The following is an 18,696-nucleotide window of genomic DNA, read 5'->3' on the forward strand; positions in this document are numbered from 1 at the left end:
AGTCTTTACTGCACCGTTTTAAAGAAATAAAATATAATAAAATATAACTTGAGATACTCGTGCTGCCGGCACGAATTTAGTTTTGAAAATATTTGACGTTATTAAGAATTGAAATCAGAGTATTTTCACTATCAAAAGTTTAGGCTCATAAGTGAAAAAAAATGGCAAATAATTCAGGAAAAAACATTTGTAAAGTGAAAAATACCTTTGTAGGAGTACAAATAAGACTCCAACTATCGTTCAAGTTTCTTACATCTAGATTTACTATGCGTTAAGAGTAGACATTTAAGTATTTCCAATTTCATGCACTTTTGTCTAAGATTGTACGTCCAATACATCCTTAAGCGAATAATTATTTTTATTGCAGAATACATGACTGAGGCGAGGGACACTTTGGCGCCCTTCCTCGAATTGGTCAAGGACGGAACGTGTCCCGAGTGCAAGGCGGTAGGTTTTATCAGAACCAAATACGAGGTCATATTGAATTATTGCACGAATATCTCGTTTTGCCTAATGCTGAGAACCAAAGGACTGCCAGTGAAGTCGCATCCAGTTGTAAAGCGTTTAGAACAGTACCGTCAGCTGCTCGACAAATTGCAATCGGAGCAGGGAGACCTATTGGAGCAAGTTGCAGAGATATTGAAGGCAGTCAAAGAAGGCAGGCCCCTTTACAGCGTATCAGATGGGCCTCGAATAAAAACCAGCAAGAGGAGTCCAAGGCTCGCTTGCTTAACTAAACAGCTGGCGCGTAAAATAGAGGCAGCGGTGCCAAAGGAACAGTCGTTATCTGATAGCATGGACGAAGAAACGAGCATTGAGGATCTAGATACTGCAGAGAAATACGATGGCGAATCTGAGGCTGATAAAAAAGATAATACAGCTCTAAATATAAACGAGGAGGAGGAAGCAATCAAGAGAGCGATAACGTACAAAATGGCAAAGAACAGAGGTCTCACGCCTTATCGTAAGAAGGAACTGCGTAATCCGCGTGTGAAGCACAGAAACAAGTATCGCAAGGCCAAGATTCGCCGAAAGGGCGCGGTACGTACAGAGCGCAGAGCTCGAGCGTTTTATTTTATCTTATTGTGCCGGCATATGCGCGAGTTCTTTGAATGAAAAATAAAAAACCAATTTATTTCTTGCAGGTGAGAGAAGTGAGAAAGGAATTGACTCGTTACGCAGGAGAGATATCGGGTATCAATATAGGCGTGAAAAAGGGCATTAAATTAAAATAACTAAGATCTTGTCGAATATCAATTATGTAAATTTTTTAAATATACGAATATGCTGTGTCTAATTGTGCGTTGTAACTGGATATTAGTTTTTAAGGCCGGGATTTATAGTCGAATCTCGTATTCAAGACCGTGTCGAATTTATCTAAAAATGTACAGAACATTTCATCGGCTATGGAGCATCTAAAGACGATCTTGAGGCAGTCTTGAATACAAGATCTGGCTATGAATACTGGCCTTATGGATGTGCAATTTCTGATATTAATCGATCCGGGGTCGTGAGAGGTGGGAGACTTTAAACTCCGTCTGAAAATTATCAGCTGCGATCAATTGATAATCGCCACATAATTGCAAAGCGCTCGTCGATATTCAGATAATAAAAGTGTGAAATTAAGCGAACGGTTACGACGTAAATACAATAGACAAATGACTGTATTTTATCAGAAAAATATATGTACAGTAAGAAACAATGGCATTTCAGCAGCGGATTCCTTGGAAAACAAAAAATTAGGTCTTTTCATCGAGTTAAACGAATAACTCAATTATATTATGTACGTGTACTCTGTATACATTTTTTTTCGCCGCTAGCTCGTTAAGTTCTAGACGAACGATTTATGTGGCATTTACAAAACTGGAAACGTAACTTAAACTCAACGAGTTAAACCTCTACTTTGGCTAATATATCCGACTCGCGGAACAGATGGTATTCCTTGTTGTCCTCAAGTTCAACCTTTGTGCCGCCGTACTCGGGAAGTAACACGACATCTCCTATCTTGATGCTTAAAGGCACGTGCTCCCCTTTCTGACGAGAAAAGATAAATTATTAACGGACAATTCAGAGAGGCATTTTGCGAGAGACCAACACGGATATCCTGCGCAACGTACATCGTTCCTCGCTCCAGGGCCTGCGGCCACGACCGTGCCTCGCAGAACTTTTGCTTGCGCTTTTTCGGGCAGTACGATGCCACCTTTCGTTTTGGTGATAGCCTCGGCTCTCTGCACGAGGACTCTGTCGAAGAGAGGAATCAGCCTCTTCACTGCATTGGCGGCGGCCTGGAAACACAGACGTTCGCAATTACCGATACTCCGTTTCAACATTGGACATCGGATGCGTCGAGAACTCGCAGAGATATTTAATTTACTAGTCAGTTTTCAATAAACGACTAACGTCCACTTCTGCCAATGCAAGGTTGACTTTAATCTCGAGTTAACTCGAGATTAAAGTCAACTTTTCACCTTTCTCGAAGAATCGAAGTTGGTCCAGGCAGTAAGAGAAATAAACGTAAATTAACAAAATTTGTTGATTTGACTACGCCGGCTGTTCAACCAAACTTTCTCGCGGATTTAAAACGATACCGGAACTCGGTGGAAAAAGATGACGCAAGTTATGAGCGGATTTCTCTTACGGCGAAATACCTGCATATTTGATTTCTTCTCGCTTTTATTACGAATATGAGCGAACGGCGAGGACGCGACCGAGATATCAATTGCCCCTCTGTCCCAACAAATTCGTAAACAAATGCGATTCGCCTCGAAACGACAGCAGAGATGCAAACTTTGGGTTCCGAGCATCATCAAAGTGTTACACTCGGTGCTCGCTCACACAAGCGCAACCGTGTCCGTGTGCTGCGCAGAGACTTATACTATTTCAAGTACACTTGCTTTGCAGAAGGTGCTCGAAGTGCCTACCCTGAACCTGATTGCATTCAGTGCATCGTCGTAACATTGATTGCCGGACTTTATCGAATAAACTTTTCAAGCATTTTGATGTACTCATGTAAAATGAATGTTTCTAGGCGCAAAGAGCACATTGTAGATCGGGCCTTAAGATAACGCGAGCGTCGTCGCGCGGCCAGCGAGCCGCTCGAGGGGTTATCGGGCGGTAATCCCGTAAAAGGATCGCGGATCCTCCCCGCGATTGATAGAAATTCCCGTCGTTGTTTCTCTCCGTCGCGTCGTTTATCCACGGGGAAACGTAAGCGCGTGTCTATCTCTCACCATGGTCGTTGCGATTCCCACGCGGTCACCGAGTCGGTCGAAGTGCGAAACCGGTGGCGAACGCACGCTGCACGCTCTCGGGAACTCGTGCACGTTGTGTGACCTAAAACCTAGCGGCGGCCGGCGCGCGCGCGGCGAGACGGAGCGGAGCGCATGCGCGCACGCGCATGCGCCATGACGTTCTCGGAGCCCCCGTACTTCCCCGCGGTTGCTAACGTCTCCTCCCCCTCGCCCCCTGCTGCCGGGCCGTGTGCATCGATCACACTGCGAGAGAAGGATCGCGATTACGTAACGCGCGGAGATCCGCGGCTCTACGAGCCGCCGATCGCCGAGCCGGCGACTGAACTCCACTTCGCTTCCCAAGCGGAAGAGTCATTTACGTCTGTTTCTACGAAGATGCAGATTAACTTTGATCTCGGTTTAAGATACCCTTTATCTTTTTCCAGTTTCTGGAATTGGAAAGAGATAAGGACTCAGTCGAGTCGCAATTAAAATTAATCGGCATTTGTTGAAACTACGGGCATTAACCGTAGGTTAATTGAGTCTCTAGATTTGTTTTCTGTCCCTGCACTGGCCCGGTGAACTAGTGCAGTAAGCTAGAATGAGAAAATATATATACTTGTCTTACTCCAATTTATTGCGCTAGTTCACCAGTGCGGGAACAAAAAACAAACCTATGTCTTTAAGGTCCGGTTTCGCCAACGTTGTTTAACTTTGAGCTTAGCTTAATTCGTTTTTTGTCTCTTTCCAACTATTACTTTAGAAAGAGACAAACATGAATTACACTAATTGTAAGATTAAAGTTAACCCAGCGAGAAATGACTCGGCGATTGATATCGAAACGATGAACCTTAAAATTTTACTTTAGAAAAATAAGAAATAAGAAAAATAAATTTGGATACTTTAAACTTTTATTTAAGGTAAACTTATAATTACTTTAAGAATTTAAAAGAAAACTAAGTGTGTCCAAGATTACTCTAAAATTTCTGAAGTAAACTTTTAACTTCTTTACATAAGCTTTTAGATTTTAAAGATTACTTTCAAAAACTTTAATTTTATTTAAAGTAAATTTTTCCATGGGATTATTTCTTACAGGAAAGTAACATCAAATTGATGCTATCTTGATTTTTTATTTGTCTTCGGGTTAGTCGATTTAAGAAGCACACAGTAATTAATTGGTGTATCGGTGTGTCAGCAGGGTTGGGAAAGTTACTTTGTAAAAGTATTTAGTTACAGTTACAGTGTCTTCGCTAAAATGTAACTAGTTACAGTTACAAGTTACCAATTTTGAAAAATAACCCGTTACAGTTACAGTCACTCAAAAAGTAACGAATCGTTGCTTTGCAATTATTTTCTTGCGAATAAACATAAAAATATTAAATCTGCACTAGAACGGTAGAGCGTCGATAAAGGCGTTTATGCGCAAACGCAAGGCCTAATGCGATATGTGGAAGTTTAAAAAATATATACATATTATAAAGTAACTGTTAATGTAACTGTTAAATTAGTTACTATAGTTATTGAAAAAATGTAACTGACAATTAAGTTACCGTTACAGATGGATAGAAAGTAACGTGGTTAAGTCAGATTTCCCAAAACAAGTAACGAGTTATTTCCCAGCCTTGTCGGTCAGACTCGTCAATACCCAGGTAGCTAGTTGACCCCAGTCAGAAATGACTCGAAAACCGACGTCGAAACAATATCGAATCGATGCATTTTTCGTAGCATTTTCGAGCCAAGTCGAAAATGGAACCAAAAATGCATCGATTCGATATTGTTTCGACGTCGGTTTTCGAGTCATTTCTGACTGGGACAAGTGACGTCAGCTGGATACCTGGGCCGCTTTCGCGAGAAAATCAAAATGATCCAGATTAAAATGACCTTGTGCTATGATTGGTCAAATCTGAGATTTCATGGAATAAAATTTCAACATGATGCTATGAGCCCTGGATACATATTAATGCGAGCGATGGCATCGTTTCGAAAAGAAACGATGCCCGACTTTTCACTGTAGATATTGATAACACTGTACATAGCTTATGGCGTACGATAAAAGAGAGATAAGATACAAAGTAGAAAGGATACCACGAGAGTAATGTGAAATGTGTAATGAAAAGAGTAATGTGTAATGAAATATACTTTTCTATCGAAATTTGCAAAATTTTCAACGACGCGACGCGCGAAAATGGCGAACGTTCCCTACGTTCATTCGCGAAAACGACAATTGAAAGCTCGATTTTTGAATTTACTCAAAAGAGAAACGTACGTGAAAATTCTGCGCTTATAGAAAGAATGCAAGTTTATTGGCTATTCGCATGGTTTTTAACCAGCCGACTTTCAGCTTTTCTGCGAAAACAGCATTTACGCATACGTTTCTCTTTCGAGTGAATTCAAGGGCTCGACCACGAATCCTTTTCTCTAGCGTAAACTCGTGAAAAGTGAATATTGAATAGTTCAATGAAATCTTTCGCTTTTCGTGAGTTCCCTGTTGAAAATACCCGATTAAAACCGATTGAAAATTTTGAATCCGCATGAATCTGGATTCTTGATGCGGAAAATACCGATTGACGCGGATAGGGTTAAATTTGAATCGTGTTTAATCAGGAATTTCCAGATAGATTTTGATCCGCGTCTATCGGTTTCAACCCGTGATAAAAGTTCACCGATTGGAACCGATTGGCGCGGATTCAAGTCAATCCGGCAAAGTTGTATTAAAAACGATTGACAGATTTTGTCAGAAAATCCGATAAAAACTGATTGTTACTGCTTCAATTCTATCTGGAATAACCGGATTGAATCAGATTACGAATTGAATCCAATTGATCTTGCATTTCCACCAATCTGGTGCCCGATTGGCCCGATTAATATCGAATTGAAACCGATTAATTTTTATAGAAATCAATGCGATATCTATCGGTTTGAATCGGGTATTTTCAGCAGGGTTCACGCAAGAAAAAAAGATTTATGATCGAGCCTCTGGAACTCGACCATGAATCTCTTTCTCTGGCGTTCGTGAATACGTGAAAAGCGAAAAATTTCATATATATATTTGTCAATGAAAATTTTCACTTTTCACGAGTTCACGTTTAAGGAGAAGATTCATGATCCGAGAGGGTCAATTCTGTATTTTATAATATAGTGGCAATGCTAAAAGTGAGTAGCCTTGTCTCTTTCTGTCTCCTTAGAAAGAGACAAGGCTACTCACTTGTAGCATTTTCACTATAGTGTAAGATACAGAATTGACCCTCTGGACGTCACGGGAAAGACATATAAATTTATGCACGTGTCGAAGCAATGACCCCACACGTATCCGCGACATCGATAGGTGAACGAATTCTCCCGCCGCGTTCTGACTGAACTTAACCGAAATTGTAATTTCGACTAATCGCTCCGACAAATGTCCGCGGAAACAGACAAGAGACTGTCGCGGCGGGTTTTACGGCAAAACAGCGGAGGAAGAGACATAAAAAAAAACGCCTCTGAGATGATCGTCTACGGCCGGCCGATTGCGTCACGCGGAGAATCGCGCCGTATTTTCTAGAACGTGCGCCACGCGGCAATTTCGTGCGGCGTTCGTTCGCGCCGCGAGAAACTGGAGCGGAATCCCCAAGCGGAATCCCCGAGCGAAACCCCGAGGAAAATCGCTCCCGTCTCGGCCGCTTCGCGCGCACGACGTCGAATTAATCGCCGAATACTTGATTATTCGGAATTAATCCGAGTCGCAATGAGGTTAAGCTTTCAATCGAAGTGTTTAATCGAGGGCGGCGGGACGGGAGGCATTTTCCCCACCGCCAACGCGCGCGCAGCGAACCACGTGACTGGTCCGACAGTCTCGTGCCTGGAGACATCAATGCGGGAGTTTACGGGGACATTTTATGTTTCTCTTATTATTTATATTGTAATGATAATGTGTAAGATATATCGATGGCAATATCGAGTGCATTAATATGACGTATGCATGTAACAATAGAATTTCTTGTATTTATATTTTTTATTATATAATAATGTATCAATATATGTGTATAAATAAAAGTAAGTATAATTTTAAAAAGGTATAAGAAGGGACGCCAAGTGTAAGCGCTATCCAATGAAGAATTATATAATTTGACGTATAAATAAAAGTAAATATATAATACATATGTGGATTGGTATGAAGAAAATTAAGGTATTATCATATATGGGTCTCTTTTGCGGGTTTTTCTCACACATATCTTTAAATATAAGATTCAGGCAGTCACAAAAGTTACAAACTCTGGAATACGTGAGAATCCAAAATATTTTTGTACGTATATGTATGTACAGTACTGTAACTTCTTTCTTAATGAATTATATTATGTTTTATTAAATAAAAATGACCCTTTCTACAGACAATATGCAAATTCGTGAAATAAAAATTTGTTTAGGATTAATACAGCATTAATATATAAAACAAAAAATATATTACCATAAAATAAATGGGAAAAAAGCCGGTCTCGAACTCGAGACCTCCGGCATTCTAGTCGCTCGACTTACTAGCCCGACCACGTGTCTAAATTAAAAAATTACGCGTTATCGACTCGGTAGATTACACACGTGGCTCATTTAAAAATAATTTAATTTCTAAACTAATGCCCATTGGCAAGAGTTACTGCACCGTTTATTATTGGGGAGGATGTAGAACAACATATTTAAAATTTAGCCAAATCCCAGCATACGAACCTATATCTTCCCCTTGTTAGCTCAATTCGTTCTTTAATTATCTCTTTCCAATTGTTACTTTAGGAAGAGACAAACGTGAATTAAACTAAGATTAAACCGAGTCTAAGGCCCAGTTTCACCAACGTTGTTTAACTTTAAGCTTAGTTCGATTTTTTGCCTCTTTTCAACTGTTACTTTAGGAAGAGACAAGCGTGAGTTAAACTAAGATTAAAGTTAAACGACGTTTGGTGAAATTGGGCCTAAGCGTATGTACATACCTTTAATCTCGGTTTAACTCTCCTTTAATCTTTTTCCTAGTTCTAAGAATTAGAAAAGATAGAAATACGTAAATTGAACCAAGATAAAGAGTTAAGAAGTGGGCATAATTCGGATCCTAATCAAAACTTGCAGACCGCAACTAATATTTAAGTATAAAAAGGGTTGCTTTTTCAGAAGATCTAAGCGGCAATGAGGTGGTGGAGAGACCCTGCTGGAAATAATTCTACAAAATTCTACAAAAAAAATTAAATATAACTGCCGGAATCTAAGAAATTCTATATAAATTTAAAAAGTGTTATAAAAATCAACATAAAAATGCTAGAATTGGAATACTTTTGTTAATTTTTTTAATATTCCACAAGTAAGCAGCCGTTTCGATTCTTTAAGATTTCGTTGTTTCTCAAATTTTTAAAACTAGCAAAGTTTTGCACTAAGTTTTATAAAATTGTACACTTTCATGAAACACTTATACTCGCAATACTTTCTTGATTTGAGAACATTGTAATTTGTGATACTATTTTATAGATATTTTTACAAAGAGTTTCAACGAAGATATAAAAATTTCTACAAATTTCTATTTCAAGTCAATTAATTTTTGTAGTTATTTATAGAAATTTTTTCCGCTAGGGGAGGTGGAGAGAAAGAGGGAAGGGGGGAGAGAGAGAGAGAGAGAGAGAGAGAGAGAGAGAATCCCCAATAGAAATATTAGACTGAAAATATAATGATAAATACATCGGCCTGCATTCTGAATCCTCTTTTATTCTATAAAAGGGGACTCGGAATACGAGTCATTGATTTGACCGAAAATGTAGCGAATGCGTGTCAATTTCGCCCCACGTTGCCCCAACGTGTACGCGACTGGCGGCCGGCGCCGGCGCGCACGCGTGAAAAATCCCATCGCTGCGCCCATGTGATAGCACATTCCTCGCTCCACTCGTCTTCTATCTGCGGGACAACGCTCGGCCGCGCCGCCGTCGATCTTCAGTCCGTTCAGCTGCCGGCACCCAATCGTCGATTGTCGTCACCGCCGAAGGAATCTGCCCGAGGATCCAAGGTGAAGAAGTCGCGAGCTCGAGCCCGCGCGCGAGTCCGCGCCACGTGCTACATCGGGAAATTCGAGAAACTTCGCCGGCGGCCGTGGCGAGAGGGCGAGAGTTTCTCGCCGGCCGGGGGGACATCCTGGTGCGCGATTTTCGCCCGCGTCGACGGAATACTCTCTTCTCTTCCTCGCGGACGGCTTGCGCGAGAATAGGCGCGCGGTTGGTCGACCGAACTTCAGTCAGGTCCCGTGATTATCTCGCCCGCCGCACGTTAACCTTCAATCCGCCACGCGGGACTTTACATAACCGCGTTCTCTAATCCTGGAGATTGACTCGCGTCGCGGCTGAAAGGTCCGAGGCTTGTTCTTTCGTTGTTTCCTTGAGACCTCGCTCTCGCTCAACTTCGAACGCGTATTTACTCAATTTTTTTCGTACAGCAAGTGCACGTTAGTTGGCACTGGAATGGAGAACCCCTAGGTGTCCGGCTTTAGTTACCCGCGATAAGGTCGCTGCCGTGTGACGCAACTACTTCAGCGTCCAATGTAATGCACTTCGCGTAACGTCCGTGGGGTCCGCGCGGTGGAAAAAACTCGAGAATTCTCTTTCAGAAATAGAATTCTTTTTTTCTAAAAACTTTGAATTCTAGTCTTTTGAAAACCTAGAATTATATTTTTCTAACAACATAGAATTCTTTTTTCTAAAAACCCAAAATGTTCTCTTCTAAAAACTTGGAATTCTAGTCTTTTAAAAACCTAGAATTCTTGTCTTCTAAAACTCTAGAATTTTCTTCCACTAAAAACCTACAATTCTAATTTTCTAAAAACGTAATATTCTTCTCTTCCAAGAACCCAAAATTCCTGTCTTCTAAAACCTTAGAATTTTCCTCTTTCTTTCTTTTTTTGCATTTCTTATAGCTTGCTGTATGTGTGCCATTAACCATTTATCTCGACCCACTGACTGTTCATCTGGCGCTTTAATAGTTAAATGTGTCCATTTGAAATAACGGAAAAATGAAACGAAAACCAAGAGTGTCTCTGCCGATTGTGTCAGAGGTTACCTAAGATTATTACTGAGCGACAATTGATCTCTAACATACATCTTTCTCTCGTTACAGATGCACAGACTACCTACCATGTTGAGAGGAGCAGCCCTGCGCCAGTTGCAGGCACGCACCTATGCCAAAGACGTGCGCTTTGGGGCGGAGGTCCGCGCCCTGATGCTGCAGGGCGTCGACATCCTGGCAGACGCCGTCGCCGTGACGATGGGTCCCAAGGGACGCAACGTCATTCTGGAGCAGAGCTGGGGCAGCCCGAAGATCACGAAGGACGGCGTGACCGTGGCCAAGGGCATCGAGTTGAAGGACAAGTTTCAGAATATCGGTGCCAAGCTGGTGCAGGACGTAGCCAACAATACCAATGAGGAAGCCGGGGATGGCACCACGACCGCGACCATACTAGCTAGAGCGATAGCCAAAGAGGGATTCGAGAAGATCAGCAAAGGCGCCAATCCCGTGGAAATTAGGCGAGGTGGGCGTCCTCAGCTTAATACGATGAATCGTCCTTTCGGATAATTTATCCACTTCGACTTCCAGCCAAGAAGTGACCGGGTTTACGATTCAACAATTTAATACAGAGTCTGTATTAAATTGTTTAATCAACACCTTTCTCCGTTTATAACTATTGTCATCATATCTATAAGTGCGTCAACGGCCATTCCCACGTAAGGGTTTAAATTTTGTTGCGTATCAATTTATATCTGTTACTGAAGAGGGTCAGATCTACTGACCGAAACGTCTAGACATTGTAACACAGTTTTATTCACTTTATTTTATGTTATTTTTTTAACCCACACAGCACAGAAAGATTGCAGAAATGTTACATTGCAAGATTGCAATATTGCAGCAACGTTTCTGGAGGATTGCAGCAATGTTGAAATGTCCGCCCTCAGAGAGATTGCAGTGCAACATTATAGCAATGTTGCGGTGCAATATTTTTTGAATAATTTGTTGTACATAAGCAGAGAATTTATTAATTACATACATATACATCCGGGCCCTTTTCAATACATAGCAAGCTATTGCGAAGCAACCTAAGGAGATTATGTCGCTTCGCAATAGATGGAGATTGCGAGCAACATCGCACTGATCAAGTACTTAATAATTCGCGCATTATTGGTATCAACGAAAATAACATTATAAAATTCTCGTAATTAGAAACATTTTTTAAGTAGAAAATCTAGTATTTTCATTATTTTTGAAACATTGCTGCAATATTGCTATCGAAAGTTTGCAATTTTATATCCCTGCAATGTCTCTACAAGATTGCACTGCAATCCGCAAGATTGCAATGTTTCTGCAATGTAACTGCAACCATCTGTGCTGTATGAGTTCTTGTACAGTTCTTCGAAATGCCACGATGTCCCACGATTACATGATTTTCCGGGTGAATTTTAAGAGAGAATTCTCTTCGTGTGCGAGGGCCTTGGGGAAATGTTGAACTTTGACCCAAGCCTCGAGATAAATCGATGAGCAATCTATACGCGTTGCTACGCGCGATCTTATCGTGAAGTGTGAAAGTACGAACGTTTCTACGAAATGATGTTAAACCACCCGTGACGTTCTAGGCGTGATGCTGGCGGTGGACAAAGTCAAAGATGAGCTGAAAACGCTGAGTAAGCCCGTCACGACACCCGAGGAGATCGCGCAAGTGGCGACGATATCCGCCAACGGCGACAAGGCCGTCGGCAACCTGATCTCGGACGCTATGAAGAAAGTCGGGAAGGAGGGGGTGATCACTGTTAAGGACGGCAAAACTCTCATCGACGAGCTGGAGGTCATAGAGGGGATGAAGTTCGACAGGGGCTACATCTCCCCGTACTTCATCAACTCCAGCAAGGGCGCGAAGGTCGAGTTCCAGGACGCGCTCCTTCTCTTCAGCGAGAAGAAGATCTCCTCCGTTCAGAGCATCATACCGGCCCTGGAGCTGGCGAACTCGCAGCGCAAACCCCTCGTTATAATCGCCGAGGATGTGGACGGCGAGGCTCTGTCCACCCTCGTCGTTAATCGCCTCAAGATCGGGCTGCAAGTGGCCGCGGTCAAGGCCCCCGGGTTCGGCGACAATAGGAAAGCTACCCTCCAGGATATGGCGATATCCACCGGTGGCATTGTGTTCGGCGACGACGCCAATCTCGTCAAATTGGAAGATGTGCAGGTAAACCGTCTCTCCAATCTGATGGTAGCTCGCTGTCTATTATTTCCAATGAGGATGCTATTGACAGAGGACAGTATCCCGCATTATGAGATAGCGGGTTCTCAGCCATTTGACAAGTCTTCTTTCGCAACGATTACACGCACGGTCTAACTATGACTTTTCCACTAAACAGATTTCACGCCAAGAGCAGTAAATTTATGCTGGAGCCAACGGATGATGCCTATTGTTTTAGCAGGAATCTCGCTATCTCGTAATAGGGGACTCTGCTCTTCCCCCGACTCTTCAATCGAGCTTTTGTAAATTGAGACATACGCGAGATGAAAATCGGGATTTGTTGGTCGATGATCATTCTCGTATGAAGGCACGTGTAACTCGGAATTGCTTGATTAATAAGTCGATTTTACAAATAATTTAGAGTATGCTTAGAACTTGTGAGTCCTTTCCATCTGGAAGAGCAGAAGAGCTCCATCGCCAGATTATCGAACGACTCGATCATCGGACACTCAAATAAATGCAACACTTTTTCTAGCCAAGCGACTTGGGCCAGGTCGGAGAAGTTATAATTACGAAGGACGACACTCTCATCCTGAAGGGTAAGGGAAAGAAGGCTGACCTCGACAGGAGAGCCGATCAGATCAGGGATCAGATCGAAAACACCACGTCCGACTACGAGAAGGAGAAGCTGCAGGAACGCTTGGCGAGGCTGGCGTCCGGCGTGGCCGTCCTGAGAGTCGGCGGGAGCAGCGAGGTGGAAGTGAACGAGAAGAAGGACCGTGTGCACGACGCGCTCAATGCCACTCGCGCCGCCGTGGAAGAAGGAATCGTTCCCGGAGGTGAAGTTCGACGTTCGTCAGCTCGTCTTCGCGCGGTCCTACGTTAATACGTTAAGCGTAACGTCGTTTTTTTCCGCAGGTGGCACCGCGCTGTTGAGATGCATACCGGCGCTGCGGCAGCTGAAGGCCGTGAACGGCGACCAGGAGATTGGGATCAACATCGTGGCGAACGCGCTGCGTATGCCGTGTCTGCAGATCGCGCAAAACGCCGGCGTCGACGCCAGCGTCGTGGTGGCCAAAGTGAGCGAGGGCAAGCTCGGCTACGACGCCCTGAAGGGCGAGTACGTCGACATGATCGAAACGGGCATCATCGACCCCACGAAAGTTGTACGCACAGCGCTCACGGACGCCGCCGGTGTGGCGTCGCTGCTGACGACGGCGGAGGCGGTGGTAACCGAGATACCCAAGGAGGACCCTCCGTCGCCGATGGGCGGTATGGGCGGCATGGGCGGGATGGGCGGTATGGGCGGTATGGGCGGCATGATGTAAACGTGTGACGCGCAAAGACTGAGAAAAGAGACAGCGCCTGCGATCTCGCTCGTAGCGAGACGCAATTGTGCCGCGCGACGTTGTTCAAATAGTTCCAAACGTTGATTCCGTTCGAACGGAATAGGAGATATCCGTATCGGTCATGTACAATTTGTACCTCGAAGCATTACAGGCGATAAGTCACACCCCCCACTCGTGTAGCACGAAACCATTGTTGCGCTTTATTCCCGTTCGTTCTGTTCCACGGTTCCGTAATATTGTTACCGAACGAGATCGCTCGTTCTATTTCAATAATAACGCATGCGGTACACACAAATGTCAAAATACAAATGCATTTAATGATGTAAAAAAAACAAAGATTACTGTATGGAGTAAACTTGTTGACGTGTTTATACAGAATGTAGATTATGATGGATTCAACCAATTACATGATAATAATTTTTACACCAGTTTATTCTCTCCATCGTCATATTTTTCCCGATACTTGAGATCACAATTGTTTCGTGAGGCCAGACGCGAGAGTGAGCAGTTGATTCGATATTTTATACAGTTTTCTAGTTGTAGTGCGCATTAAAAGACGAAAACCGTAAAGATGAATGTGCGTCTTAATTGTGGAAGGTTATAATTACTTAGGCTTTCATAATTTTGTAATTGAGTTTATATTTTCCGTTTGAATAAAGGTATGTTCGAATTACAATTTATGTCCCCATGCGGCACTTAACATTACAAGTTATTATGCGGCGAATGAGCAAATGATTGGGAAGCTTGATAAGTACAGAGAGATAAGTTTTATTTAGAATAGATATAAATATATATAGTGTTACTTCATCATTAATTGTTACATTCTTTTTAAACGCAATGAAGACATAAATATGCCAAAGCAATCTTTTAATTTATAATACAGAGAATCTGTCATCCATCTCATTCGAGGCCTATTCCACCGTAATCGCCTTTAAATATCCATCAGATATTTATACTTTCAGAGCACGTTCGTAAATTTTTGAACTTGTTCTTTTTTTGATACTATAAACATTTTAAAAGATATAAAAAAAGGTCCTCCCAGTTACGTTCTTCGGTTTGTTTTGCATATTAACATACATAAAATACTCCCGTTTTAATTTCTAATATAATCTATTGGCGTGAATCGTGTTATAATGTCAAGTACATAAAGTAGTTTTGATTATAAATAAAATTATACAATCGGAAAAAAAACTCGGCTATCTTCTCTCGAAAGACAAAACTCGGGGTGAAATAAAATACCAATATGGCCTGACAGATCGGTGTATCTTACAAGTGTACGCGCGCACTCGATACATGCGATAAAAGTACTTCCAATCTTAAAGCGCGCCTTGTGTAGATCGGAAGAAACGTACAAAATATAACCGCGAAAGAAAGAAAAGTATGAAACAAAAGAAGAGCGATTGCTTAGCCTAGTCGCATGGTTGGAAAAAAAAATATCCCATTTTATATTCAAGATACAAAGAGAGAAGTCCGCTTTAAAAAATATTACATTAAAGCCTAGATACATTCGTAATAAAAAGCATAATATTAGCCTAAGCTCCGATTTTCTCAATCTCGTCCGCGTCCTCCGCATCAAGATAGTGGATCTTCTTGCCGAAGTGTTTCTCTATGTCTCTGCACAATTGCATCGCTTTCGGCGAGTCGATTAGATTGATGGCGATCCCCGACTTGCCGAATCGTCCCGTTCTCCCGATTCTGTGCAGGTACGTCTCGCAGTCCGCCTGCTTCTTTTGGTCCATCGGCAAATCGAAGTTAACCACTATCGTCACCTGTTCCACATCGATGCCTGTCGAAAACACACCGTATATTTCAATATCAATACACGCTCTCGCTGCAATACGCTTATATGCAGGTTTATTACGAATTACAAATGTGTCTATTATGTACAAGGTCTGTAAACAAAGAAGTGAACTTTTATTTATAATTTAACTATAATTTAACTCCGTCTCCTTCAAAATAGTTGTCTTATACGAGGTCTACAATGCGAGTCGCAGAGTAGATCCCGTATTAGGAAACCACGCAGCGCCTGAGACGTTGTTTCCAGTCTTCGTATTGCAGCAGTGCTGGGACTCAGAAACCCGAATGGCCTTCAGCTGGTCGGTTACAGCCGCTTTTACGTTTTCGGTCGTATCAAAGTGATGTCCTTTGAGATGAGTTTTTAATCTCGGGAAGAGAAAGAAGTCGCAGGGGCTCGGGTCGTTGCAGCACTGCTGCGACACGAAGACTGGAAACAACGTCTCAGGCGCTGCGTGGTTACCTGAGGGAATTATTTTGAAGGAGACAGAGTTGAATTATAGATAAAAGTTTGCCACGAAAAAGTCTCATCCCTTCATTTACAGACCTCGTATTAAGATTCCTTTGTACTCGCCTCTAGCTAAGACATTCGTAGTGACGAGAACCTTCTCGAGTCCCGCTCTGAATCTATCCAGCACAGAAATCCTTTGGTCCACTGTTAAGTCACCGGACAATATTGCTACCGCGTGCCCGTCCTTCGTCATTTTCTCTGCCAACCAGCTGGCTGTACTCTTGGTCTGTAAAGTGACACATTTTGCTGAAAGTGACTTGCCCGTAGGATCTAACAAGTATTCAATACATGACCGATCTTACGTGACAGAAAATAATCGCCTGTCCAATAGTGATCACGCCATAGATATTGGTGAGAGCCGTGTATTTCTCGTCCAAGTTTTGGCATTTGATATAGTACTGTTTAATGTTATCTAAACTCTCTTCCTCTCTTAATAGGCGAATGATCAGCGGATTACTAACTATTATTTCGGCGAAATTCATGACCTCAGGTTCGTAGGTCGCCGAGAAAAACATCATCTGACACGTTCTTGGCAGTAACCTAAGCACAAATGACGGTACCTCACCATAATTGAAATACAAACAAAGTCGTCCAAAGATATTATATGTATATCTCGAAAAGATTACTTATGAATCCGGATACACTGATCCTGATGGCCCTGAGTCGCTATCATTACGTCCGCCTCGTCCAGTACGAAGACTGATATTTTGCTCAGATTGAAAAACTTGAACTTCTGTCCCCAATCAAGGACTTTGCCCGGGGTTCCTATGATGATATGGTCGGTGATCTTTGAACCTCGGCTTACTGAAACAATCGAGACGACATGAAGAGGGTCCATCTGAACGGTGAAGAATTCAAATGGCATAAAACAAAAGCGACATATTACTCTCTTCCCCTCTCACGGCGTATTTTATCTTGATCTCAGGGCAGAAGCGTGACATCTTCGCCGCTACCTCACCAGTTTGGATCGCCAGCTCGTAAGTCGGCGATAAACAAAGTACCTGCGGGTAGTCCTTTGTGGGGTCCACCCGACTCAACATGGCGAGCACAAACGCGGCCGTCTTGCCTGTGCCAGACTGGGATTGCGCGATCATGTTCTGCGGCCTGAAAGAAAGCCCGTGTCAATCGTCTCTCGCGAGAAGACCGAGAGCGCCGAGAGTAGCGTCTGGTAAAAGCTTACGGGTCAGCGAGTAAGGTGGGCAGAGCGGTTTCTTGAATTCTCGAGGGTGCGTTGAATCCCATGGCGTAGACACCTTTCAACAAGGCAGGCTTGCTGTATTTAAGGAAACAAAACATAATCATTGTAATAAATTACGTCTGAATTACGTCAGTTAATAGCAGAAAGGATGCGTCCGAGTGGAATCTTCTCATGATCAACGCCCATTTTTACCAATATCGATCAATTTTTACCTCTCTCTAATTCTTGAAACAGGAGAGGTCAGAAAAGGCCCGCGTCCACGACGCTGGAACTTGGCCCACGTTCTAGTCCCGAGAAATGTGTAGCGAATCAACTCGCGGCTATTTCACAAAAGCTGCAAGCCGATTGGCTACACGCTGCTCGGAACTAGAACCTCGACCAAGTTCTAGAACGATGAACACGGGCCTAAAGCGAGTCGAAGTCACGGTTGATCCACATTGGTAGAAATAAAGCGCAGAAGCTAATTATGTACATATAATCATTTACAGGTGAAGCGCATCGAATGTCTTGACACTGTATAACGGAGAATTCGGGTCCTTCCTCTGAATCTCTATATCCTTTGTCGTCTCGACCAATCCTTTCCTTATGATCTTCTGCAGGAGCGACTTCTCCGCCGGCGAGATCTGCTCCTCCTCCGACTTGTCGTCGTCGCTCCTCTGGTCTCCATCTTTCGCAGACGGGACGGACGCAGAGTTCGCTTTATCCGGAACAGCCGTCGAGTTCGGTTTGTCTAGGTTCAAACTCGTCACCTGTGCGCAACGCACGCGGATCAGTTAACTTTCTCGCACCAAGCGTCGCGACACTCGGAACTAGCGCTCGGTTCCCTTCTTTCGGGCATGGCAAACGCACGTGCAGCGTCTCGATAAGATCGGCTGTACGAGAGAAGCGTTACAGTTGTAAAGTAGATAAAAAGAAAAACGCGAGTAATGTAATACAAAATGACTCGTGATACTGAAGAACGGGTCGCGAGCGCTAACTTGCCGCGTATCGTGAAACGGGTGTCACGAGCGTGAGAATGAAGCCGGTGTAACGTATCCACAGGACAGAGCCGCTCTTACCTTCGACGCTAATTTGTCCTGTTCATCGGCGTACTGCCCCCAGTCGACCTTGGTCGAAGCCATGTCTGCCGACCACTTGGTCAGTACCTGCGACAGAGAGACGTTCTCGGACCGAGTTTCAGAGTAAACCTCGAAAAGTCGTCAACATATATCTCCTACCACGGTCTGAAGCACGGTCTTATACACAGGTCGGGACACTCGTGGAATAAAGCGTGCTCGAAATGACGCCAATATGGCGGCCAGCTCAGGCTAGAGTCCCTGTAGTAAGAGTCTGGCAAGAAATATTCTCCGTTTGATTGGTTTGACGCAAAATGGCGGAACCAATAAGGTGTCTCGAATCTGTACTCTGAACACAGT

At 43.2% G+C, this 18,696-nt stretch overlaps 4 protein-coding genes across 9 annotated transcripts in view; 2 read left to right on the plus strand and 2 right to left on the minus strand.

Annotated features, from left to right (window-relative positions):
- The window catches only part of LOC105557999 (something about silencing protein 10), a 5,628-nt gene extending 3,929 nt beyond the window's left edge, over positions 1-1,699 (plus strand). For both annotated transcript variants that reach the window (XM_012005467.1, XM_012005466.1), the window contains exons 3-4: positions 368-1,041; positions 1,146-1,699. In XM_012005467.1, the coding sequence (XP_011860857.1) occupies positions 368-1,041; positions 1,146-1,235 (764 nt within the window). In that variant the 3' untranslated portion in view covers positions 1,236-1,699. The remainder of the gene's footprint in view (positions 1-367; positions 1,042-1,145) is intronic.
- On the minus strand, positions 1,647-2,847 carry LOC105557998 (10 kDa heat shock protein, mitochondrial). Its single transcript, XM_012005465.1, has 3 exons — positions 2,649-2,847; positions 2,118-2,285; positions 1,647-2,034 (listed from the first exon to the last, which is right to left on the minus strand). The coding sequence occupies exons 1-3, from the start codon at positions 2,805-2,807 to the stop codon at positions 1,891-1,893; spliced, it is 471 nt and encodes a 156-aa protein (XP_011860855.1). The 5' UTR covers positions 2,808-2,847; the 3' UTR covers positions 1,647-1,890.
- A 6,230-nt stretch (positions 2,848-9,077) lies between these two features.
- LOC105558001 (60 kDa heat shock protein, mitochondrial-like) lies at positions 9,078-14,448 on the plus strand. Of its 5 annotated transcripts, XM_012005473.1 has the most exons (6): positions 9,078-9,240; positions 10,341-10,752; positions 11,849-12,435; positions 12,965-13,268; positions 13,348-13,694; positions 13,731-14,448. In XM_012005473.1, exons 2-6 carry the CDS (start codon positions 10,341-10,343, stop codon positions 13,755-13,757), a joined length of 1,677 nt encoding a protein of 558 aa, XP_011860863.1. In that variant the 5' UTR covers positions 9,078-9,240; the 3' UTR covers positions 13,758-14,448. The 5 variants fall into 5 exon arrangements, with proteins under 5 accessions (XP_011860863.1, XP_011860859.1, XP_011860860.1 ...); XM_012005469.1 differs by having other exon boundaries at positions 13,348-14,448; XM_012005470.1 differs by lacking the exon at positions 9,078-9,240 and adding an exon at positions 9,260-9,469 and having other exon boundaries at positions 13,348-14,448.
- Positions 14,449-14,529: 81 nt separating this feature from the next.
- On the minus strand, positions 14,530-18,584 carry LOC105558000 (DEAD-box helicase Dbp80). Its single transcript, XM_012005468.1, has 9 exons — positions 18,499-18,584; positions 18,340-18,426; positions 17,768-18,030; positions 17,264-17,356; positions 16,970-17,187; positions 16,710-16,887; positions 16,386-16,623; positions 16,147-16,309; positions 14,530-15,564 (listed from the first exon to the last, which is right to left on the minus strand). The coding sequence occupies exons 2-9, from the start codon at positions 18,400-18,402 to the stop codon at positions 15,311-15,313; spliced, it is 1,470 nt and encodes a 489-aa protein (XP_011860858.1). The 5' UTR covers positions 18,403-18,426; positions 18,499-18,584; the 3' UTR covers positions 14,530-15,310.
- Positions 18,585-18,696: the final 112 nt, after the last annotated feature.

The sequence above is a fragment of the Vollenhovia emeryi genome, unplaced genomic scaffold (assembly GCF_000949405.1).
Source record: "Vollenhovia emeryi isolate VEMERY1.0 unplaced genomic scaffold, V.emery_V1.0 DF939394.1, whole genome shotgun sequence".
NCBI classification, from domain to species: Eukaryota; Metazoa; Arthropoda; class Insecta; order Hymenoptera; family Formicidae; genus Vollenhovia; species Vollenhovia emeryi.